Source organism: Panthera uncia, chromosome D2 (genome assembly GCF_023721935.1).
Source record: "Panthera uncia isolate 11264 chromosome D2, Puncia_PCG_1.0, whole genome shotgun sequence".
In the NCBI taxonomy this organism is placed as follows: Eukaryota; Metazoa; Chordata; class Mammalia; order Carnivora; family Felidae; genus Panthera; species Panthera uncia.
Window position 1 is genome coordinate 28,369,870 of NC_064818.1, and position 25,830 is coordinate 28,395,699.

Sequence of the window (25,830 nt, forward strand, 5' to 3'; positions counted from 1 at the left end):
TCCCTCCCAGGCCCTTCTTCCCCAGGATCCTGTTGTCACTAGTCAAGTGGTTATCAGAAAGAGTTACAACAGGTCAGTGCAAACAACCGACAGGGCACTGAAGCAGCCAGAGTCCAAGAATGTCATCGCGGCCGCAAACACCGGATCTGCCCAGGATCCCGCCCTGCCACCCGAGCGCGCCGGCTCCTCTCGGCTGACACCAACCTCCGGCCAGAAAGGAGCGCAGCCAGTAGAAGTCCCGGCGGGCGGTGGGCCCTCCGGCTCCCGCCGCTTGCGGCATCGCGGGAGGGGGATCGGCCGCTGCCAGGGCCGCCGCCGCCGCCATCAGGACCAGGGCCGCGACGGGAAGTCGGGTCGCCAATTTACAAGCCACTGGCTGGAGACATGACCAGAGCGGGCGGTGACAGAGCACCGACCGCCGCGCGGGCGGGACGGAATAACACCAAGCGGCGCGGCGCGGGCTGATGGCGTACACCAGGGGCGGGGCCTGGGCCCGCGCCACGAGTGGGAGTCACCCACGCTCGCCACCTCCCCCGTCCAGCCTCACCCAAGACCCTCCTCCCGGCCTCGCTTACCAGGCCTCTTCTGTTCTGATGGAAGAAGGAAAGCGTGGCCAGCGAGAAGGTCCCACCAAAACCCACCTCAGAAAGCTCTCCCCGTCCATTGACTTGTAATTGCCCTAGCTCAGATGAATCCTTTCCAGAAACAACCTTTGGTTCCTCACTGCTCTTTCCAGGAACCTCTGAAATTGCACCATCTCCCGCCAAATCAGTTCTGCCTTCTCAGAGCTTCCCACTGAACCTCGGTGTCTACTCTCCCTAACCACCTATTAAGCTTCCACTCCACCCCATCACCTCAGTCAAAGAAATATTGCTAAAGCAGATTGCGCTTTCTTTGGGGCCCTACAAATTACACAATTACTATGCTTGTCCAGCGTTTCTGAATCTATGCCTCTGCTTAACCGAACTCTGCTCCCCACCAGCCCAGTCTCTGCCATAAAATCTTAGGAACTTTCCAGTTGCTTCTCCGCGCCCGCACTGTACTCCAAGACTTCTACTTAACTACTCCTTAGGGGCACTATTTCTCTCTCTCTCTCTCTTTTTTTATAGATTTTTTTAATGTCTATTTTGACAGGAAGAGAAAGAACACGAGTAGGGGAGGGGCAGAGAGAGAGGGAGATACAGAATCCGAAGCAGGCTCGGAGCAGCACAGAGCCCGACGCGGGGGGCTTGAGATCAGGACCTGGGCCGAAGTCGGGCGCTTAACCTACTGAGCCACCCAGGTGAGGGGCACTATTCTCTCACTGTAAGCCCCTCATCACTTCCACGCTGGGCAAAATTCATTCCTATTCTTTATGACCAAAGTTGTTCTGAACTTGTTTTGTCTCTTTCAGAAACGATATTAGAATTTTCTTCAATAGTTATTCCAACCTTTCTTATTATTGGCACCGGTCTCCTCTTTCTATTTCTATGAATATGCTTCTGCAAGATCTTTCTAGACACATGTAGTCACTAGTAATGAGTCCAGATTTATAATTTATTTTCCTCCAGGTTCCCAATTTTCAGTTTCTGCCAGAAAATTCAGACTTATATAATAATATCATTATTTATATGTTACATGTCTAATGTGTAGAAACTAAAGCTCCCCAAATGGAATGGTTGCACTGTAAATGTAATTAATGCTACTGAATTGTACAATTAAAAATGGTTAAGGGGCGCCTGGGTGGCTCAGTTGGTTGAACAACCGACTTCGGCTCAGGTCTTGATCTCATGGTCTGTGAGTTTGAGCCCCGTGTCGGGCTCTGTGCTGACAGCTCAGAGCCTGGAGCCTGCTTTGGATTCTGTCTCCCTCTCTCTCTCTGCCCCCCCTCCCCTGTTCAGGCTCTGTCTCTCTCTCTCTGTCAAAAATAAATAAACATTAAAAATTTTTTTTAAATGGTTAAAATTGTAGATTTTAAATGAAGTGTATTTTACACAATAAAAAAAATACAAAGAGAAAGCTTCTTACATTTTTTTTTAATGTAACAACAAAGGAGAAATTACCTAACTAGCAAAACTGCCCCAATTCCTAGTGCTAATGTGGATTTCTCCCCCAGGCCTGTAGGCTATACTGGTACATCTCTTCTCCTCCGTTTCCATTTTCAATGAGATGTACCTTACAGGTTCAGCTTATCATTTAATGGCTCCCAGCTCCAAAACTCAATCCAGATGAAGGATGGAAAGTTGATATAAATGATAACTGACAAGTCTAGTGATTTCAACATCCTTTATTTATGTATTTATTTATTTATTTATCTCTACACCAAATGTGGGGCTCAAACTCACAACCCCTAGATCAAGAGTCACATGCTCTTCAGAGTGAGTCAGCCAGACACCCCAACATCCAATTATTTCTTCTCCATCTATGCAACTGGTTACTACTAAACTACCTAACCTACAGATGTTATAGTGTCCCAGGGCTCAGTCAGTGGGTCTCTTCTATAATCACACTCACTCTAGATCTTACCCAACCTCACAGTTTTATTATATTTTTATTATATTATTTTTATTATATTATATTTATTATATATTTTTAGGTAAACTGTACACCCATCATGGGGCTTAAACTCATGATCCCCGAGATCAAAAGTCTCATGCTAGGGGTGCTTGGGTGGCTCAGTCTGTTAAGTGTCTGACCCTTAATTTTGGCTCAAGTCATGATCTCATGATTTGTGAGGTCAAGCCCCCTTTAACAGAGCCTGCTTGGGGTTCTCTCTCTCCCTCCCTCTCTATACCTGCCCTGCTCCCGCTCTATCTCTCTCAAAATAAGTAAACTTTAAAATAATAATAATAATAATAATCTTTAGAAATAGATTAAAAAGTGAAATAAAATTTTCTGGGGCACCTGGCTGGTTCAGTCAGTAAGGTATGTGACTCTAATTTAAATATTTTCCACAGGAGTGCCTGGGTGGCTCAGTTGGTTGAGTGTCCAACTTTGGCTCAGATCATGATCTCACAGTCCATGAGTTCGAGCCCCGCATCAGGCTTTGTGCTAACAGCTTGGAGCCTGGAACCTGCTTCAGATTTTGTGTCTCCCCCTCTCTCTCTGCCCCTCCCCTACTCACTCTCTCTTTCTCTCAAAAATAAATAAACATTAAAAAAGATTAATAAAGGGCACCTGGGTGGCTCAATCAGTTAAGCATCCAAATTGGGCTCAGGTCATGATCTCAAAGTTCATGGGTTTGAGCCCCACGTCAGGTTCTGTGCTGATAGCTTAGAGCCTGGAGCCGGCTTAGGATTCTGTGACTCCCTTTCTCTCTGCCTCTCCCCCACTCGCATTCTCTCTCTCTCTCTTTCAAAAATAAATAAACATTAATTTTTTTAATTTAATAGATATTTTCCACAGCATTTATCAGCTTTCCATATATATTATATACAAGATTTATGTTATATATAAAATGTTTCTATATCAGTTTCCCTCCACTAGAATGTAAGCTCAAATGACGTTAGGACTCATCTGTTTCATTAATTGGGTATGTCCTTTGACACTGAATAGGTGATACATGATGGTAGATCTACTTAAAGACCAAGCTTTTCTTTTTTTCTTTTTTTTTAAAGTTTATTTATTTATTTTGAGAGAGAGAGAGAGAGAGAGAGAGAGCGAGCATGTGCCAATCAGGGAGGGGCAGAGAAAGAGAGAGAGAGGGAGAAAGAGAATCCCAAGCAGGCTCCATGCTCAGTGTGGAGCCCAACACAGGGCTCAATTTCAGGACCATGGGATCATGACCTGAGCCAATATCAACAGTCAGACACTTAACTGACTGAGTCACCCAGGCACCCCTCTTTTATCATTTTTTTAAAGATTTTATTTTTAAGTAATCTCCACATCCAACATGGAGCTCGAACTCACAACTCCAAGATCAAGAGTTGTGCGCTCTACTAACTGAGACAGCCAGGCATGCCAAAGACCAATCTTTTCTCTCTGTCTTTCACTTTTAGAATATCTAGCAACTAGTAGCCATAAGCTAAAAAAGTAGGGAAAAATCAATCCACTTCCTCAGAGAATGTATTATTTCATGGAATGAATGTGAACCTAATAGTAAAATACATATAATACAAATAAAAGTGGGGATGCAGGAGAAAGATCATATTGGCTAGTGGTCATCAGGGAAGGAGATAATTAAACTGTCCTTTGACATGGCTAAGCATGGACTAAGGCAAACATATATACACATACACACACACAGAATAAGAAAACTGAACTTGTTCAAGAAACAAGGAATAGTCCAGTTTGTCGATCCTTGATTCCCTCTCCATGATGGCCCAACACTTGTGTGGCAGACTACTGACCAATAATGTTAGAGAAGTAGGTCAAGGCTATATCATGAAGTGGTTTAATCTTTGGCTAAAGAGTTTAGACTTAGTTCAATGGATAATAAGAAGCTGGTGACAGCTCGATTTTAGAAAAGTTAATTTGGAAGAGATGAATAGAATGTTTGGGAAGGGAGATACTGACAGATCCTTAATAAAGAAGCCAGTTGGGAAGCTTTTGCAACAATCCAGGCAAGAGGGCCTGGGTGATTCACTTGGTTAAGTGTCTGACTCTTGATTTCGTCACAATCTCACAATTCATGAGATCAGTGAGCTCGAGCCCCATATCAGGCTCTGAACTGACATCCAGGAGCCTTCTTGGGAGTTTCTCTCTGTCTCTCCCCCACTTGTGCTCTCTCTCTCTCTCTCTCTCTCTCTCTCTCTCTCAAAAAGTTAATTAATTAAAAAAGAGGGCTGATAGGAGCATAAAAACATAGCGACCTAAAAGGAAATTGATGGAGGAAAAGCCAAAGCTGCTGCAAACCTTTTTGCTAGAGTGATTAACAGACTTGATGGTATCACTAACAAAATAAGGAAGACAGAAAGAGGAATTGGCTTAAGACACAGAAAGTTTAGAAATGTTAGCACAAAAACAAAAAACAAAACACAAAGACAAAAAAAAAAAAAAAAAAAACTGGGCGCTTGGGTGGCTCAGTCAGTTAAGCATCTGGCTTTGGCTCAGGTCATGATCTCATGGTTTGTGAGTTCCAGCCCTGCTTCAGGTGAACATGAGCCCCACGGGGTGAGCTCTGCTTCTCTCTCTCCCTTTGTCTCTACTCCTTGTTCACTTGTGCCCTCTAAATTAATTAGTTAATTAATTCAGTCTAAAAAAAAAGATGAAATACAAAAACAACAGCAAAAAAAGCCAAAATATTTTTTTTAATGTTTATTTATTTTTGTAAGACAGAGAAAGAAAAAGTGCGAGCAGGGGAGGAGCAGAGAGAGGGAGACACAGAATCCAAAGTAGGCTCCAGGCTCTGAGCTGTCAGCACAGAGCCCGATGTGCTTGTCTCAGCACAAGACATGAGATCATGACCTGAGCCAAAGTCAGACACTCAACCAACTGAGCCACCCAGGCACCCAAGCCAAAATAATTTTCAAATAAACACTGTATGTATAATGCAGCATTTGAGTGAAAACATACAAAATACCAAAACAAAGTTTGTTTTGTTTTTAAGTTCTACCCTCTAAAAGGGGCTTGAACTCATGACCCCTAGATCAAGAGTAGCATGCTCTACTGACTGAGCCAGCCAGGCATCTCTGGCAAAGGACAAAGTTTTGACAAAGCTTTTTTTTTTTTTTAATATGACAATATATGAATACCATGTAGACCATATATAACAATAACTACCTGAAAAGCCTTCTTTGAAAACTTTCCCATCCCCACATGCACCACCGTGTTATGTGAAATAGGGAGAAATTGGAATGCCAATTTTTAAATGTTTATTTATTTATTTTTGAGTGGGGGAGGGGCAGAGAGAAAGGGAGAGAGAATCTGAAGCAGGCTCCACAAGGGCTCTGTCAGCACAGAGCCCATTGCAGGGCTCGAACTGTGAAATCATGACAGGAGCTGAAATCAAGAGTAGGATGCTTAACGGACTGAACCACCCAGATGCCCTGCAGTGCCATTTTAATAAACACTGTCGTGGACCTTAGCTATCTGCAAGTCTTCTGTTAAAGAGTCTTTTAGACCGCAGACTTTCATTTACTTGTATCTGTCACGAATGTATCACAGATGCCTAACTAATTTCAATAACTTTGGGTCATATATATTTTATCCTATGTCTAACATAAGACCTTTGCTCCTTTATTTACTTATTTTTGAGAGAGGGAGAGACAGAGAGAGAGTATGCATACACGAGGGTAAGAGGGAGAGGGACAGAGAATCTGAAACAGAATCCAAGAGGAGCCTAACGCTGGGCTTGATTCCATGACCCTGGGGTTATGACCTCAACCAGTATGAAGAGTAGGTCGCTCAACTGACTGAGTCACCCAGGTGCCTGGAGACCTTTGCTCCTTCAGTGTTGAATTTATCCACAAACAACATTTTAAATATTTAAAAATGTTTATTTATTTATTTTGAGAGAGAAAGCACATGCACGTGCACACACGTAAGCAGGAGAGGGGCAGAAAGAGAGAGGGAGAGAGAGAATCCTAAACAGGCTCCTTGCTGTTAAGGTGGAGTCCAATGTAAGGGTTCACAAAGCATGATATCTCACAAAGCATGAGGTCATGAGCTGAGCCAAAATCAAGAGTTGGAGGCTTAACCAACAGAGCCACCCAGGAATTCCTATAATGTTTTAGATGTTATGCAACGTCACATGAAATTGGACATCTTTGTTTTCTTTTATATGCATATAGCGTATTTTAGTATATCAGAAGAAATGCCATAACTATTTCTGAAATGATACACAAGACACTGTCTAGCAGTGATTACCTCTGGGGGATGGGACTGATGAAACTTAGGAGACCTGTACCTTTTACTTTTCATTATACACTTTTTTTATGGTTTGGATATTTTCTAAAGCATAGTTTGGTTATATTTTTGATCTATTAGATATTAGACATTAATTAATTAGATATTAAGAAATTGCATGAGATGAACATAATTCTTAATATTTTCAACTCTTTTTTTCTTTGTAATTAAGTAGGCTCCATGCCCAATGTGGGGCTTGAACTTATGACCCTGAGATCAAGAGTCACATGCTCTACCAACTGAGCTGGCCAGGTGCTGCTCAACTCTAGAAATAATATTAGATATTCTAAAGTTGTGACATCAGATTTCCATGGCTAATGTGAAGTTGAGAAAAGTTTGTGAACATAAGGTCAAAGCTAATAAGGAGAGCAGAAATTTTAGGAAATTGCTTCAGATTTCTCTTTTATTTTGGTTTTAATAATCTGGTATTTGAAAAAATGAAAACCAACATTTTTCTTTTTTTTAAATTTTTTAAATGTTTTATTTATTTTTGAGAGAGAGAGAGAGGCAGAGTACGAGTGGGGAGGGGCAGAGAGAGAGGGAGACACAGAATCCAAAGAAGGCTCCAGGCTCTGAGATGTCAGCACAGAGCCCAACGCAGGGCTCAAATTCATTAACCGTGAGATCATGACCTAAGCTGAAGTTGGACGCTTAACCGACTGAGCCACCCAGGTGCCCCAAAGCTGACATTTTTGAGTCAAGTCTTTTTCTGAAGCCCATCAAATCTTCACATTAATTTTTTTAATTTAAGTATAGTTGTTGCACATTAATTTCTAACAACACAGTAGAATAAGAAAGAACCAAAGCATTGAATGTTCTCTACTTAGATAATGATCTTAAGGACTCACTAAATATCCGAGTATCAGTTTCTAATCTGTAAAATGTGAGTGATCCCCTCCATGTGATGCAAATATCACATGAGATCATTGAGGCATAAGAGCTACTGCAGTGCTCAGCACATATTAGGTGCTATATTCCTCTCACTTCCTTAGTATGTACACCCCTAAACCTACAGAATAGATCTATATTCATTCAGTCAACACACATCCACTGTCTACCTACTGTGTTCCAGGCATTGTGTTAGATGACCAAGGTATACAAATTAATAAGACAACATTTCTACAAAGTCTTTTGTAAGAGAGCAAGCAGCTACAAAAAGTGAGCACAATTTGTCAGTTACCTATTTTATATTAGGAGTATGCATGGAGTACTATAAGGCAGAAAGGGGAGAGACAAATTCTATGGGAGGAGTGAGGAGATTAGGAAAAGAGACTTGAGCTGAGCCTTGAAAAATGAGTAAGAGTTTTCCAGGCAGTTGTAGGAGAAAGAATATTGCAGAAGAGGAATTGTATTATGTCAATGTAGTTACAATTAGATATAGCAATGAACTAGAAGTTGTTTACAGAACTGACCTAATTTATTCTTTCATTCATTCAATAGGTATTTCTTGTACAGATGGTAGGCATCAGAGATACAATAGTTGATAAAAACATGGTCCATCTTGATCTCAGGGTTGTAACTTCAAGCCCTATGTTGGACGTGGAAATTACTTCAAAATAAAACCTTAATGGGGCACCTGGGGCACTCAGTCGGTTAGACGTCCAACTTTGGCTCCGGTCATGATCTCACAGCTCATGAGTTTGAGCTCTGCATTGGACTCTATGCTGACAGCTCAGAGCCTGGAGCCTGCTTTGCATTCTGTGTCTCCCCCCGCTCTCTCCCTCTGCCCTTCCCCTGTTCATGCTCTCTCTCTCTCAAAAATAAATAAACATTAAAAACATTTTAATAAAAAAATAAAACCTTAAAAACAAAGAAAAAAGCTTGATCCATGTCCTTCAGGGAGCTTATACTCCAGTGGGAAAGACAGATCTTAATCAAATAATCACAGCAATTCATGTAAAATTCAAACTGAGATTAGTACGTTTGAGAGGAGGTTTAGTACATGGTGATATAAAACCATAAAAAAGTAATTTGACCTAAAACAATTTACTTTTTTTTTTTTTAATATTTATCTTTGAGAGAATGCAAGAAGGGGAGGGGCAGAGAGAGAAGGGGACAGAGAAACTGAAGAGGGCTTTGCCCCCACAGGCTGACAGCAACGAGCCTGATGTGTGGCTCCAACTCATAAACTGCAAGATCATGACCTGAGCCAAAGTCAGACACTCAAGCCACTGAGCCACACAGGTGCCCCATTGACCTAAATAAGTTTAGAGAAGGCTTCTTTGAGGAAGGAAGTGATGCTTAAACTCAGAAGTGGAGGATGACAAGGGCTTAACTGAGGAAAGGCATAAGAAAAAGCATTCCACAAAAAGGAAACAGAGCCTCTGGTAGGAGAGCTGGTGTTTTCAAAGGTCTGATCACAACCTCAAATACATGACTACACTATGTCCTTTAAGGGTCAAGAATTCAAATGCCTTCCAGGGATCAGGCAGGTCACCTATGCTGACAAATGTATGAGACAATAGAGGGAGCTGCTAGACTGGAGAAGTGTCAAAGTGTTTGTCCAGCCTACAATGAAACTTGTCTGCAAATGAAATTAACTGGTTCATAAGAACAAAATTATTGGTTTGCAACTATAGAAGAAAACCACTGTGACTAGAGTAGGAAGAACTAGGAAGTGTGTGATATAAGATGAAATAGAGAAATAGGTCAAATCTAGGGGCGCCTGGGTGGCTGAGTTGGTTGAGTGTCCAACTTTGGCTCAGGTCATGATCTCATAGTTCATGAGTTCGAGTCCCTCACTGGGCTCTCTGCTGTTAGCACAGAGCCCACTTCAGATCCTCTGTCCCCCTCTCTCTGTGTACCTCCACCACTCAGGCTCTCTCTCTCAAAAATAAATAATAAAACATATATATATATATAAAATCTTATAGCCACTAGAAGCCTTGTAGTCACTGTGGAGGTCTTGTCATTATCCTAAAAGCAACACAAGCCAAAGTGTTAAGCTGTGGTTGACATGGTCAGGTGTACATTTCAAAAAAGATCCTTGCCCATAGCTTGGATAATGTAATAGAGACAAAAGCAGATATGAGTAGACTATTGCAAGATGTGGCACTTAGTCTAGAGTAAAGGCCACAGAAATGGAGGGAAATGGATGAATGGACTCTGAAGTGATAAAATGGATGAGACTTGGCAAGGGATTCAATAGGGCAATGGGGAGAGGAAGATGTCAAGGATAATTCCTAGTTTCCTGTTAACATAATTTTATGGATTCACCACCGAGGCAGGGATCACTAGAAGAGAATCAGTTTACTGTTGGTTTAGAGCAAAGTGGAAGGACAGAGGAAAGGATGAGTTACTTGGTTGGGCCATATTGAGTATGCAGAGGCCTTAGAGACACCCAAGAAGAGATACTAAAGAGTTGAATATATAAGAAGCAGCCTGGGCTAAAGATATAACATTGGTAAATCAAGGTTAAGGAGAAAGTGAGAACCTAGAAATCAGCCTTGGGTAACTAGAACACTTAATGTCTAGATAGAGAATCAAAGACTGGCAAAGGAGACTAGGAAGTAGCTAAAGATGTAGAGGGTAAAACAAGAGTTATAGAAGCCAATGGAAAAGAGTGTTTTAAGAATAATACAGTATAAGGTACACCTGGGTGGCTCAGTCGGTTAAGTGTCCGACTTCAGCTCAAGTCGTGATCTTGTGGTTCAGGAGTTACAGCCCCACGTCGGGCTCTGTGCTGTAGCTCAGAGCCTGGAGCCTGCTTCAGATTCTGTGTCTCCCTCTCTCTCTGCCCCTCCCCCACTCACGCTGCCTCTCTCTGTCTCTGTCTCTCTCTCTCAAAAACAAATAAGCATTAAAAATTTTTCAACAAAAGAATAATACAGTATTGGATGATGAACACTGAATAGCATGGAATTACTGAAGCATTATATTGTACACCTGAAACTAATAAAGCACTGTATGTTAATTATGCTGGAATAAAATTTAAAATAAATATGGGCACTTGGGTGGCTCAGTCGGTTGAGCAACCGACCCTTGATTTCAGCTCAGGTCATCATCTCACGATTCTGCTCTGACAGTGTGGAGCCTACTTGGAATTCTCTCTCTCTCTCTCTCTCTCTCTCTCTCTCTCTCTGCCTCTTCCCTACTCGTGCTCTCTCTCTCTCAAAAAAAATAAATAGGGGCGCCTGGGTGGCGCAGTCGGTTAAGCGTCCGACTTCAGCCAGGTCACGATCTCGCGGTCCGTGAGTTCGAGCCCCGCGTCAGGCTCTGGGCTGATGGCTCGGAGCCTGGAGCCTGTTTCCGATTCTGTGTCTCCCTCTCTCTCTGCCCCTCCCCCATTCATGCTCTGTCTCTCTCTGTCCCAAAAATAAATAAAAAACGTTGAAAAAAAAAAATTAAAAAAAAAAAAAAAAAGGATGTGGAGCAAATAGAACTCTCATACATGACTGATGAAGTCTTAATTGGAACAACCACAGCTGTTGAATAATAACGAAAGCTAAACATATGCATAGTCTATGACCCAGCAATTCCATTCCTAGGAATATACAATAGAACACACACATACATTCACCAAAAGACATTCATGATAATGTGCACAGTAGCAGTACTGTTCATTAAGAGTAGAATGGATGAATGTATTGTGATATAAACATACAATGGAACACCATACTGCAATAAAAATGAATAACTATAAGCAACATTACTGAATATTAAGCAAAGAAACCAGAAACAAGAGTTTACAATTGTTGTTTGTTCCCTCAGAATGAACTTCCCTCAGAGAAGTGTTCCCTGTGTTCTCCTCTGCCTCTCCAGCACTTTTGGATGGGCAGATCTATCTACTGCCAGAGTAAGGACAACATAATACATTCTTCAGGATCAGCTTTGTCAGTGATAAAAGTGACCTTTTGGAGGAGGGGAAGAGCAAGAGAGAGCAAAAAATATGAGTATCAAGTATAGGGGGAAATGTGAAATAGAATATCAAGAGGGGTATCTGGGTGGCTCAGTTGGTTGAGTGTTGGACTCTGATTTCGGCTCACATCATGATCTCACCGTTCAGGGCATCCAGCCCTCTGTCAGACTCTGTAATGACAGCGCTGAGCCTAGTTGGGATTCTCTCTCTCCCTCTCTCTACCCCTTCCCTGTGTGCACCCTCTCTCTATGAAAATAAATTAACATTTTTTTAAAATGTGGTTTTAAAGAATATTAAAAAAATGGGGGAACCTGTCTGGCTCCATCAGTAGAGCATGAGACTCTTCATCTCAGGGTTCTAAGCTTGAGCCCCAAGGTAAGTATAGAGATTACTTAAAAATAAAAATCTTGAAAAAAAGGAGGAAAATCTCTTAGAGTTGAAAGCTAAGCTCGCTAATAGATTTAGAAGAAATGATGGAAACAGAATCACCATTTGGCAGCCATCAGGCAAAACTCACTAATAAATGTAAAACTAGGGGGTAAAAGTTTGAGGGATAGCAGGATATTTACAAAGCCTCAGTCTCCCTATAAGATATTCATTAAGTATATAAAGTGAAAACTACTGACTTTAAAATGGAGAATTCTGGAAGATATGACCTTAAGCAAGAGATCAAAATTAAGATCATAGGAGTGCCTGGGTGGCTCAGTAGGTTAAGCGTCCAGTTTCAGCTCAGGTCTTGATCTCAGGGTTCATGAGTCTAAGCCCTGCATCAGGGTCTCTGCTGTCAGTGCAGAGCCTGCTTTGAATCCTCTGTCTCTGTCTCTCTCTCTCTGCCCTTCCCCTGCTCATGCTCTACCTCAGTCTGTCTCTCAAAATAAATAAATCTTTTAAAAAAATAAGATCATAATAGTAGGACAAACTGACATCATGTCCCACCTGATAAGAAGACATTCCTACAAAAATGTATAACCCAGACCTCATCATGAGGAAACATTAAACAGACTCAAATTACAAAAGAAGTGATCTGCACTTTGTAAAAGCATCATAAAGGATGAATCCTGAGGAACTGTCCTATGACACCCCCCGAAAAAATAGAGTATGTATTGTATGATTCTATTTATATCAAATTCCAGAAAATAAAAAATCTATAGTGACAAAAGATACTATTTGCCTAAACAGAAAGGGTGCAGGGAGGGGGTAGGGACTACAAAGGGGCACAAAGGAATTTTTGGAGGCGATGGCTTTTGTGCTAATAGTTGCACAGTGTATACATTATGTCATAGCTATCAAATTATATACTTTATATTCTCTCTTTTAAAAAAATTTTTTTTAATGTTTATTCATTTTTGAGAGACAGAGAGAGACAGAGTATGAGCGAGGAAGGGGCAGAGAGAGAGGGAGACACAGAATCAGAAGCAAACTCCAGGCTCTGAGCTGTCAGCACAGAGCCCGACGCGGGGATCAAACTCACGAACTGCGAGATCATGACCTGAGCTGAAGTTGGACGCTTAACCAACTGAGCCACCCAGGCCCCCCCCTTTTTTTAATTTATTTATTTTGGAGAGAGAGAGAGTGTGTGGGTGAAGGAGGGGAAGAGAGAGGGGGAGAAAGAGAATCTCTGTGCTATCAGCACAGAGACCAATGCAAGCCTGACTGAGGGCTAGAACCCACAAACCATGAGATCATGACCTGAGCCGAAATCAAGAGTCAGATGCTTAATCAACTGAGTCACCCAGGTGCCCCTGCTTTATATTGTCTTATCATTTAACTTATTTAGCACATATCACCATGCCAAGTCTAGACAGGCACTAGAAAAACAACCTGGGGAACACACACAAATAGTTGTGGCACAGTGAGGGGTGAGTGAATGGGTGGAGTCTTGTCAGATAGGGAAAGGAAGAATGTGTACCATAAACATGGACACTGAAGTTGGAACACACATGGTGAGCTTGGGGAAATACAAGTAGGTGGATACTACTGAAACTTCAAGATTAATATGAGAAGCAGTGACAACAAACAAGACAGAGGTCAGCTGTGTCAAGATCTTGAAGATCTTGTATTTCATGCTAAGAAACTAGGCTTCACCTATACTTGGCAGGCACCAAAAGCTTTGCTCTATTTTTGTTTTGTTTTGAGTGAGATATATCACACATACAGAAGAGCACTAAATGTATTTAGGTAAGAGAATCATCAGGGATTTAGAAAGAAAACTCAGACTGTACTCAAGGAGAGGTTGTTCAACATCCTGACTTCTCTGCTAGCCAGTACACTTACAACTATACCCCCAGGGCACAACCCAGAGTTGAAGTGCAGTAAATACTTGCTGTGAGAGAGAGAACACTGAAATGTCCCAATAAGGGATAAAGGCATCGTCTATAGAAGTGGCTAAGAAAATGGAGAGGAAGGAGTGCTCAGATCTCATAAACAAGAAATCTAGAAGAGGGAAAGGAAGGGATCAACGATGACTGAATTTTCCATTTTGGGTGACAATGCAGACGGTAAGCCATTAAGCCAAATATGTAATGACAAAAGAGGAGCAGGTTTAGGAAAAAAGAAAACAAATTCACTTACACCTATCAGAGACAGAGTGAGTACCTTCGGCAATGATGCCATTTGGCAATCTTACAAATCAGGAACTTACGAGGGAGGTCTCTGCTGTAAGATACTGCTGCTGCTAGGTATTGTCCATGTACGTTTGTAAACCATCAGGTTGCTGGCCACTCCCACACGTGTGAAGCGACTTGAGTAAAAGTTACTCATTGCAGTAAGGTTTGGAATAACAGAGTATTTTATTTACTTAAAAAATTTCTTTAACGTTTATTCAGTTTTGAGAGACAGAGTGTGAGCGGGAGAGGGGCAGGGAGAGGGAGACCTAGGATCTAAAGCAGGCTCCAGGCTCTGAGCAGTCAGCACAGAGCCCGACCTGAGCTGAAGTAGGATGCTTAACTGACTGAGCCACCCAGGTGCCCTTGGAATAACAGAGTATTTTAGAAACACCTTAGGGGTGCCTGGGTGGCTCAGTCGGTTAAGCGTCCAACTCTTGATTTTGGCTCAGGTCATGATTTCATGGTTCATGGATTCACAAGCCCCACATCGGGCTTTGCATAGACTGTGGAGTCTGCTTGGGATTCTCTCTCTCCCTCTCTCTCTCTCTCTGCCTCTCCCCTGCTCACTCTCGCTCTCTATCTCAAAATAAATAAATAAACATTAAAAATTTTTAAGGAAAGCAAAAATAATGTACAAACAAGGAAGAGGACAAAACATAAGAGACTCTTAAATATAGAGAACAAACAGAGGGTTGTTGGAGGGGGAGTGGGCTAAATGGGTAAGGGACATTAAGGAAGATACTTGTTGGGATGACCACTGGGTGTTATACATGGGGGACGAATCACTGGAATCTACTCCTGAAATCATTGTTGTGTTATATGCTAACTAAGTTGGATGTAAATTAAAATATTAATTAATTAATTAAAAAAAAATTTTTTTAATTTAAAGAAACACCTTAAATGCCCATCAATATATGATTAGTTAAATGTCTGATCTCTTGTTTGCAATGGGTCAAATAGAAAGTCAGCATTTTGGATAGATAAGAATGAAATAGAAAAGACTAACTTAAATTTAAGTTCACAATTCTTTAAAATTAATCTCTTCTACTATACCTTTATTCACAGCAGACACAAAATAAGCATAACTTCAAGTGAGTGATCTAAAAATCATAAAACACCAAGTTGGCATGTGTTTTAAAGGTCTGAAAAGCAAGTTTAAGTATTAACCAAGTTCCATAAAAACCTTTAAATAAAGTCTTAAGTCAACCAATACTTTTAGTACCTTAGGTTCATTAACTGTAATAATGACAACTAAGGTTTATGTACCACTTTAGAGTTTACAAATTCTTTTTAACTTCTGGTGACCATTTAATCCTAACCACATGAGATATGTAGAGCAAATGGAAATCACCTACCAAAAGGTGCGATGAAAGCTTTATTGTTGTTTCACCTTCAAGGCAAATTTTCAAAATTAACGATACCGACCATTTTATTCTTTCAAAAGAAAAGAAGTTTAACTCCTCGGTTCCTCAAGCTGGAAGGGAGTTAATGAATGTTCCACTGTTAATTTAAATTTAAGTTAAACCTGTAACTTCCAAAAAAAGACACACAACTAGCCAAAATAAGGCAAAGTGGAAATCTTTGCAAAACCATGTTTCATGTCACTGCTCTGTCTCATCAAATCCTTTAATGTAAAATTTTATGTTCTAGTTTTGTGAGACAAATTCTAAAAATAAGCTAATGTATCACTGCACAAGACATATTTCAGGTAGATCCATACATTCTTATAGATAATACAACATTTTATCAAAGTAAAGTGTTCTGCACAAATCACTCTATGAAAGTCTTACAGGCGTCTCCCAGCCCCTGGGATGTTTACTTACCTCCGAAGGCACAATGACGGATGGTTTCTTTTTCAGTTCCTCACATTTCCTCTTCTTACAGATCTGATGGCTATTCTTTCTGTTCTTACAGTAAGTACATTCACCACAATTGGTCTTCTGCTGGCAGGGCCCACACACCCCACACCGCTTTCGTTTCTTCTTTTCCAAAGTAGGTAGCAAAGTTGTATAGGAGGAAGGGGAGGCCCTGGCAATTGAACCTGGCCTAGATACCACTGTGGTATTGATGTCAACCATGCTGGTCACGCTGATCTGGGAGCTCCCTCCTTCCAATTTGCTGGGACCAGCCTGGGAGAGTTGGGTAATGCCCTGTGAAGCATGGAAGAGTCCTCTCTCAGGGGCTAAGGTGAACGCCTGAGTGTTAGCTGGCAGAAAGCTTATATGAACCTGCTTCTGATTTTCTATATTGCTAATAGTCATCACAGGAGGTACCGAACTTATCTCAGAGTTTAATGATGGCTGAGGAGTGTGACCTGAGCCCAAAGGCAAAATCTGCATTGCTCCCTGGACCTCAAGCCCATATGAAACAGTGCGCTGGGGCTCAGGCCATTCTGGGAGAACACTATAGGTAGCAATTGGGTTTAGCGGAGCAGGAACAAAGATAGGTGGGTCTGAGGCAGTACCGCCACCCATCCCAAGGATTTGTTGGTCTAGGATAGCACCAAAGACCTCTCCTTGGACTGGAATAGCACCAGGAATCTCTGGTGGGGCTGGGGTCTCATCCAGAGCCTCTCTGTGTACTGGGTTAGCACCAGGGACTTCCCATTGATGTGGGACAGCACTAAAAGCCTGTCCTAGGACAGGGGTGGTATCAGGAATTGCCTGTTGATCTGGGGTAGCTTTGAGTACCTCTTGATTATCTGGTTTAGCACCAAGCGTTTCTTGTTCAGAGCTTGCCAAGAGGAGTTTTATTAATGAGGTAGGATATATTGACCCACCAATGGACAAACAGTTTCTAAGGTCCAATTCAGGTATAACCTTATTAAAGCTGGAGGTGGGGTAGCAATCATGTTCACTTTTGATAGGATCCAGGTAAGAATCAGATAGCTTAAGAGATTCTACTCGTGAACCCAAATCTTCTAACTGAATGCTGGAGTTTCCTTCGTAAGTAACCTTGAGGGCTGCTCTTTGGAGCAAAGGAGCACACAGAGTGTCCTGAGCAAACATTCTAGGGGAATCACTTGTATCAGTCAATGTCTCTTTAGAGAATAGTCCTTCACCACCATGTGTCCCTTCCAATGACCCAGAAGGGATCTCTACTGCAGGACCACTGTGAGCAGAGATATTTATTTTGGTATCCTCCACCTTTTGGGACCAAGACTGGGTTGTCTCTTGGCTCTCACCTTCAATTAAAGATGCATTTTGTACACCAATTAGATTCTCTGTATCAGGAGCAATTAGGGGAACTTGGGTTGGAATTGAATCATTTTCTGAGTGTTTCACTCCTTTGTCAGTAACTACATTACAATCACATTCATGTTGCTTTTCTAAATGCTTAGCAGGTGGAATTTTTTTAGGTTTGGCTATGATCACTGGAGGTTGGGAGAGTCGTCTGCTAAGAGAGGTACTTCGGAGAGCCATTGTAAACCCATTGCAAGTTAAGGATTCTGGGTTCTGAAAAAGAACCTCAGTCCTATCCAAATTCATTCGTGCCGCTCCAGCTCTTGTCAGAAGGCTTCTGACTGGCATAGGTGTTTTGGGTTCTATTTTTTTCTTAACATCTCTTTCTTGAATTAATTGCTTTACTCCTTTTCCAGGGCTCACAGTCTTGACTGATGCCACATTTTTATTGGCTAGCTTAGATGTCTTCTTCAGTTGGCTGCTTTTCTTTCTGTTTAGATCTTCCCTCCTGATTAGTCTGGAAGGCCTTGCATGGCGGGATCGAGACATAGCTACAGAGTAGGAATAAATGAAAGGGCACAAGGAACAGAGTCATTGGTCCTTTGGAAAGTCTCGCCTCTGAGGAGAATCTGAATGTAGCATGGTTGAGTTCAGCCCACAAAATTTTGGTCTGAAATAACAAAAAAAAAACATTGGAAGTGAGTCTTTTTCCTATGTATTCTCCCATTCGAAATAAAATACTAACAATTATTAATCAAAATTGGGAATGAGAATGTTTATTGCAAAAGAAAAATATAATAAACACAAAAGATACTAACATATCCTTTAAACTCCAGATTCACAAATAAAGGTCCTTTAATTACTGTGACAACTGATTTAGCTGATGAAGTTCTACGAACAGGGTAAGCATGTGGGTTATTCTACATTAGAAACCACAGTTGTTGTAGTACATGTAGTTTAAAGATCAAATCCCAATCTTTACAAATTTTGGATACTTAAAAAATTATCCATTAATCTTTCCTCAGCATATCACCACACAAGATGAGGTATCATCTGGTAAAACCAGAGGAAGAAGTTTATATAATTCAAGAAACTCTACTCGGAGATCTAGTAATATTAATACCACATTCCAATTAATAATCTACAAATTTTAAGCTTTACACATGCACACAAAAATGGCATAAAATCTTAGGAGTTAGTATTGACAGATTAGGTTACAGATAAGACTCACGGGTCCAACAAATATCTGTTGAGTACCTACTATGTATAAGGAAGGCATTGTGGTGGGCACTGCCCACACCCAGAAATGAGGTCCCTCTTTTCTCTTTCACCCGACTTAATCCAAAGACTGCTGGTTCTAAATCCCTTCTACCAAGGATCCCAAAAGTCTCATGATGAATGCCTAGGCAAGGAAATTGGAAATAAAGAGAAAATGAGATAATTAGAACAGTAAAGCATACTAGGCAAGCAACTATTATTTGAAAGGTAAGCAAGAAAAAGGAGAAAATGAAAGGGGACTAAGAGCTACCACTATCTTTTGGTCTCCTTTGATTGCTTACCCTAACCCAAAATAAGACCAAACTATGAGCAAGAATGAAGCTCACCATACAAGATGTATCAGTCTATTCCCTAAAGATCACAGAATCAAGAGTGGGACAGCTGGGTTGGTGAGGATTCTTTAACGGTTAACACGTTGTTGGATTTGTAAGAAAATATGTTGTAGGAGAATAGTTACCAAAAACTTGGTCTGCAACCAAGTGATCAACAGTCTGTGGCAAAATCAGGGGCAAAAAGGGCAGTATAAAGTTTTTCCATAAAGTTGAATTTATTCATTTTAGACAACTCTTCCTTACTCTGAAATGCCTCCCTGTTTTCTCTCATTAAAATGTCTTTTCTTTTAGAAAAGTAAAAGTCCTTTATTTTTTTTGAAAAGGTAGGGATAGATTTATTTTATAATGTTATTACTTGGCCAAGTAAAAACTTGACAGCCCTCTATCATTCTCAAGTTGTGCATTTGTTTTTGTTGCACTGATCTGATCCAGGTAATCCTGGGACACACTGGTGGGTTTAGTGGCTAGAGAGATGTGCCCCATCAGAAAGCTGCAAGTTTGAATTTGTAATCACCTGCTAGTTCCTTCCACATCCTATTTAACTGAATCAAGGTTTCTACATCTGAACTGAGGTCATTTTGAGGTATCATTGGGCTCCTACAGGAAAAGCTTATGTGAGGTTGAGGAGGGAGTGGGGAAGGTAGGGGAAGGACTTTGGAAATAGGCAGACTTGGGTTCAGTTTCCAGCTCAGAAACATTACTAGCCACGTGATTCTGATAAATTCTTCAGTCTCTCTATACCTCAGTTTCCTCATGTGTAATAGAAGAGGAAGCATAATAGTACTGACCTCACTGGGTTACCATGAGAATAAAATGAGATGAGCTGTGTAAACACTTAGCATAGTGCTGGCATATTCTTAGGTGTTTAATAATAAATGGGAACTTAAAAAAATAAAGGCTGCTTATAACTCCAAAAAACAAAAAAAGAGAGATAAGCAAAATGGTTATCATTATAGAATCAGTTTAACCCAGTCTGCCATACACTGCAAAACAAGATTTAGTTCTTTTGTTTCTATTATCACCTAACACATAGTAAGCTACACACTGCAATAAAAGACCCCAGAGCACTCATTGAGTTAAAGTCAAAGCATTGTGCCTTTAGGATATTTTTCTCGGGGCGCCTGGGTGGCTCAGTTGGTTAAGCGTCCAACTTTGGCTCAGGTCATGATCTCATGGTTTGTGGGCCCGAGCCCCATTTCGGGCTCTGTGCTGACAGCTCAGAGCCTGGAGCCTCCTTCAGATTCTGGGTCTCCCTCTCTCTCTGACCCTCCCCCATTCATGCTCTGTCTCTCTCTGTTTCAAAAATAAATAAACATTAAAAAAAAAAAATTAAGATATTTTTCTCTCTGTGCCCCTCCTGCACTATCTCTCAAAATAAATAAGTAAACTTTAAAAAGAAATAATGATAGCCTTTTTGTTTCTTTTTTTTTTTTTTAAGATTTTATTTTTAAGAAATCTCTACACCCAGTGTGGGGCTCAGACTCACAACCTTGAGATCAAGAGTCAGAAGCTCCACCAACTGAGCCAGACAGGCACCCCAAGACAGATTTTTGATTTTTTACTTAGTTTTTCCCCCAAGACAGACTTTTTAATTATTTTATTTTTTAATGTTTGTTTATTTATTTTTGAGAGACAGACATTGAGTGAGCATGAGCGGGAGAGAGAGAGAGAGAGAGAGAGAGAGAGGAAGACAGAGAGTCCAATGCAGTCTCAAAGCCATCACTGCAGAGTCCATGAGGGGCTTGGGGCTTGAACTCACAAACCGAGAGATCATGACCTCGGCTAAGGATGGACGCTTGGCCAACTGAGCCACTCAGGCAAGTGCCCCGTCCCCACCTCAAGATAGACTTTTTAAATGGGCAGTGATAATATTAACTACAAGAAAAATAAGTTTGATAAATGTGTGCTAAATACAAACACTAGACTGGAGAATACTGGAGTTCTTGGTATCTAAGCTTACTGCTTTCCCCCTTTAAAAAAAAAAAGGGTTTTGGCTTGCACTAATTTTTTGGCTGTGAAAAACTGTTAGATATTTTCTCCAAAGACCATTGCTTTTTGTACCAGTATTTTTAGAAAACAAAAGACATTCCAATTCTAATCTCCAGAAAGTCAGCAGTCTTTATAAGGATGTTTTTTCAGATAGCAAAAAGCAATCCTTTCCATTCTTTAGAAATTCAACAATATCAGTATAAGCTTGCTTTATCTCTTGTATCAAGATTGCATTTCTAAAAAATTATTAGGAGCATATAATCTAGGTATTGCAATAGGCCACGAAAATTAAAATTCACGTTATGTAGGCAAGTAATCTGGATATACCAGAAGGTGTCATGGGATCTGCCTTTGAAAGTAGTTTATAAATTGATCTCAGCCTCATATATTCTTTTATATTTTTAAATTAAAGTGCTTTAGAAATTCAGCCTTGTAATTAAGATAATGTTTACCATTCAAACCTTATCTCCTGAAAAAGAGCCTGCCAAGGAAATGGAAAAGGTATGAGCAACATGGATTGGGAAGATGTGGTCTCTTTAAATGGTAACAGCCTTTTTATGAGATCGTGAAAGAGGCCAATGACCCCTGAAAAACCCAACTGCAGGGGAGAAACCACTGGGTACCACCCAGCCAAAGAAATAGACAATCAGAAACAAAATAAGGGCTCCCACAAGATCCTAATTTTATCACCCAAGGCTCCAATGATGAAATGTGACCTTCTTTTGTGATAAACTAAGTTATCCCCAGGGCTGAACTCTGGGAGGAGAGGCAACAAGCTCTTTTTGAAATTTGTGTGTGTGTGGGGGGGGGGGGGGGGGGGGACAATGCAGTCCATTCTATTAAATAGGTTCCTATTTAAATATGAAGTTATCCCCACAGATCTCCTGAAAATTATTTTCCTTGTTAACCTGTACACATTATTAAATGCTCCATTTCCCCCTTTTTTGTTACTTTTATTTATTATAGAGTACTTAAGTCCTACAAAAAGGTATATTTACAACCAAAAACTAATTCCACTTACATTTTTCATTTCTGATGAAAATTGACGTTTCAATATTTCTCAAAATCAATTTATTCTACCCTAGAATATATTGAAGAGTTCTGAGTGCTACAGAGATAGATATAGGATAACACAATTAGAGCAGAAAATAAGAGAATAGTGTCTCTGTTATTAAATACAGATCATAGGTCCTAATTATTTGCAATTGATACTATTCTGTGGGTTCTTATTTTCCTGGAAGAGAAAACAAAATGAAACAAGCAAACAAAACTCCCAACAATTGTGAGATATAAAACATTAGTTAACAAATCTTTTCACCACAGGACACCACAAATAAAAATTCTTTTTACTAAAATATCCTTCTGATGTAGAGGACTAGAGCAGTAGGAGATTCAAGAGGCCAACACATAATTTGAAACATGAAAAGACATGATGCCAACCTAAAGTAGAGAGTATAAGGTTAAAGACAGAGGGAAGAAGTGGCAGGAGCAGGCAATAAATATTTGACTGTCTAAGGATTGACTAATTATTCACAAATAATTTAAACTTAACCTAACCAAACTGGTGAACAAATAGGATCAGGTATTTTCCTCAATATTATTTGAGCTTACTAAGTACTCAATCTTTCCCTACAGAGGGCCTTTTTTATAATTACTGAAGTAATTCCCTGGTCTAGAAAATAAAAAGTGACTTCATGAACTATGTCAGTTGTCTGTAAAGGACAATATTGACAACAGCACCATGTCAGAAAATCCTCTCCCACCTCCATCCCTCCTCCTTCTCCTGGATCTCCCAAAGTCCCTTGGGCAGGAAGTGGCTGAACTGATGTAACCATCCAGCCCGCATGTCAATTTAAAATTATATTGCAACCCTTCCCACTACTAGCAGTGGCCAAAAAAGTGGTGAGTATTTGCATTCATATGGCTGGAGGCAAAAGAAGCTCTGATTTCAGAGTCGCTCCATTCAGCTCCTTAGAATTTAAAGGCTACTGCACTTGACTGAGAAATACAAGACTTACAACATTTCTTTTAAAAGGCACCACCTGACTTAGTTTCCTCCAGCAACTAAGTTCTACATCTAAAGGAAGAGGAGGTGGGCGGGCGGCTTGCAGTTCCTAGATAGTCTTCTACCACAGGAAGTGTGAGAGCCCTCTGCACAAGGAAAGGCTGTTCAAGGAAACTCACTAGAATGCCAGCAGATTTAGTCAAAGGCTCCTTCCATATGTAAAACACCCCTGCTGCCCTGCAGAGAGCAAGAAAAAAAAAGGCCTAAGAGAGCCACAGAAAAGGGAAGGGAGAAGTTAAAATGGAGATGGAAGGATTCTTCCAAAAACAAGAAAAGTATAAAACACACTGGGAATAGTAAAAAGCATAAGAAGGAAGAAAATGTCTAAAGGGAAAGGGGGAGTGGGCAAAAAACTAAGGGGAAGACTTTTGTAGTAATAAAGCTAGAATGTAAAAAAGATAACTGGGATCAAAACGCTGAAGACTAAAGGTAAAAAGACCTAGGGGAGAGAAAAAAGAAATTTAATTGTGCAGGGAAAGAAAAATAGATGCAAAGAGAGAGTGGGGGAGGGGATGGACAAACCAGATAAAGAAGATTGGAGAGGGAAGAGAAACAAAGAGCAGAAACAGTGGTGATCCAAACCTCAGACCCATCAATTCTGGAAAACCAGAGCTGAGTGCCATAGTTAATTCTCATTATAATGGTAAGTGATCGTCGCAGAGTTGTAAATCTGAGCTACTAATCTGTGCAAAGAGAAAGGGACGGGGTGTGCTAATAACTCCAGAATATCTTGATTCTGAAGTTTAACCGAAATCATAACCTGGCTTTAAACACTGTCAGAGGCTGACAACCAACCTATTTAAGATCCCTTACTTGGGGAGGGAAGTGTAACTCAAAACTGGTAAAATCAGGAAACACGCCCAAAATCACAGTGCCGAAGTCTTTCAGTTCTTGGAAATAATACGGACTAATCTCCAAGCATCTCCTTATCTATGCACCTATCTGGTGCACCACCCTTGTTTAATTGCAGTCATACATTCCTGATCTGCTCTAAATAATTCTTGCCCTAACTGGTTAACAAGCCCCAAATACATGTATAGATGCATATATATTTGGCATCTTGGGCCTTAAGAAACCATCGTCTTTATTTTACTTCATATCGTCGGAGGGGGAGGAGAAGGGAAGGTGAGCACATTTCGTTCAGGGCAGACCTGAGGCTGCTACCCTACAGCGCCGCCCTTCAACTCATCCCGGTGCGGTGCGCAGCGCACCCGGCGGACACTAGACCGTGCACCTTATCTTTAACTCGCTTAAGTCTCGAAGCACTTAACCTTTATCTCTTCATAAGCTATTACCATTACGTATTGTGCAGCTCATTTGGTGCCCGAGAGTGGAACCGGGGAGAAGTGGCACAGGGGTGACCTATGCAAAATGGTTAATTTGGGAAAATGACGAGTTGGGGGCGGGGGAAAGACTCCTAATCCAGGCAATTTTTGTTCTTGGTGATATATTCATTTTTATTGGGTCAGAAATGCGCAGTTTGGGTTCCCCATTCACGTGGAAGGCTACTGGGGCGGGTCGGTAACCTCCTGACCACTTTTAGTGGAACTATACGGACTGCAAGTAGCCCTTCCAGAAGCCCTATCAGTTGAGGGTGTGGGTGAGAAGCAGGGCCGGGAAGGGAGGAAGAGAGGAGAGGGGGAGAGGGAGAGAGATCCAGCCCCGTCCCTTCACGACACGTGAAGTGCCTGCGGCCCTGGCCGGGACTCGGCCCCTCCCGGACGGCACCGCTGGTCGGAGGCACCCAGCTCTGCGCACCTCCCACCCCGGAGGCCAGCTCCCCGGACCCTGCGGGTGGGAATGACCAGACCGCAACGCCAGCGCGCTCCGCAACCCGGTGGCGCCCAAAAGAGGTTTTCAAAAGCCATTTTGACAGAACACTAATTCTACTCCCTAGTCCCTACTTCCCGGATCGCTGTAACTCCAGGTCACCTCGGGTCAGACTCTAAAGTTTCATCTATGAAGTCCCTTCCCCGAAATGCTCAGGGAGGGAAGTGCCAACAGTTTCCCAAAGAAATCTGTCCCCTACACAAGCATGGGGGAGGGAGAAACCCTGTTTGGGGGTGCGCTTGATTGTGCGCCAGGACGGGCTCCTCACCCGCAACTTGCCCTAACTCTGCCTTCTCACCTTAAGGAGCCAGACCTGCGACTCTCCTACGAGGCGCATCAGTCTCCGGCACTTTCAGGGATCCCCGCAGGCACACTTACCCTCCCCCAAGCCCGGTTTGCGGCGGCGCCCGGGGTCCGAGCCCGCGGCGCCCCCGCCCCGCTCCCCTCGTCCAGCGCCGCAGCTGGGCCTCCGGGGCCGGCGGCCGCGTCCTCCGGCCGGGAGCATTGTTTACCACCCGCAACAAAAGCGCCCCAAGCGGCTCGGGGCAGGGGGTCGCCGCGGGGAGTGGGCCCACCCTAGCGGACCCGGAGGACCCGCGGACGCCGAGCTCCGGCCCCCACCCAGCCCTAGCCGAGTACCGCCCCTCGCACCCCCTTCCGGCCTCGGTGTGAGGGTCCCTGCAACCCTGCCCTCTGCCCCAGCCCCAACTCACCACTGGCCGGCGCCGGCTCCGAGGGCAGCGCGCGTGCCCCAGGCTCCAAGCCCGCACCAGCCCTCGGGTAAACTTTCCAACTCGCGCTGGTCCCCACAACTTGAGAGCCCAGAGTCTCGGCGGGCACGAGGGGCGCGAGCGGGCCCCGGGCG

At 42.1% G+C, this 25,830-nt stretch overlaps 2 protein-coding genes across 2 annotated transcripts in view; both read right to left on the reverse strand.

The window, feature by feature from the left end:
- SLC25A16 (solute carrier family 25 member 16) overlaps positions 1-411 on the reverse strand; it is a 51,032-nt gene extending 50,621 nt beyond the window's left edge. Inside the window, exon 1 of the mRNA XM_049645155.1 lies at positions 205-411. Within this exon, the coding sequence (XP_049501112.1) occupies positions 205-325 (121 nt within the window). The 5' untranslated portion in view covers positions 326-411. The remainder of the gene's footprint in view (positions 1-204) is intronic.
- On the reverse strand, positions 363-25,830 carry LOC125933116 (methylcytosine dioxygenase TET1-like). Its single transcript, XM_049645988.1, has 4 exons — positions 25,679-25,830; positions 18,733-18,873; positions 16,113-18,141; positions 363-740 (listed from the first exon to the last, which is right to left on the reverse strand). The coding sequence occupies exons 3-4, from the start codon at positions 18,018-18,020 to the stop codon at positions 363-365; spliced, it is 2,286 nt and encodes a 761-aa protein (XP_049501945.1). The 5' UTR covers positions 18,021-18,141; positions 18,733-18,873; positions 25,679-25,830.

Bases quoted from the DNA above. Each gene is read 5' to 3' on its own strand.
- LOC125933116 (XM_049645988.1), bottom strand. From the start codon at position 18,020: ATGTCTCGATCCCGCCATGCAAGGCCTTCCAGACTAATCAGGAGGGAA. The intron at 741-16,112 runs GTAAGTAAACAT...GCAATTTCAGAG, and splicing joins CCGTCATTGTGCCTTCGGAG to GTTCCTGGAAAGAGCAGTGA.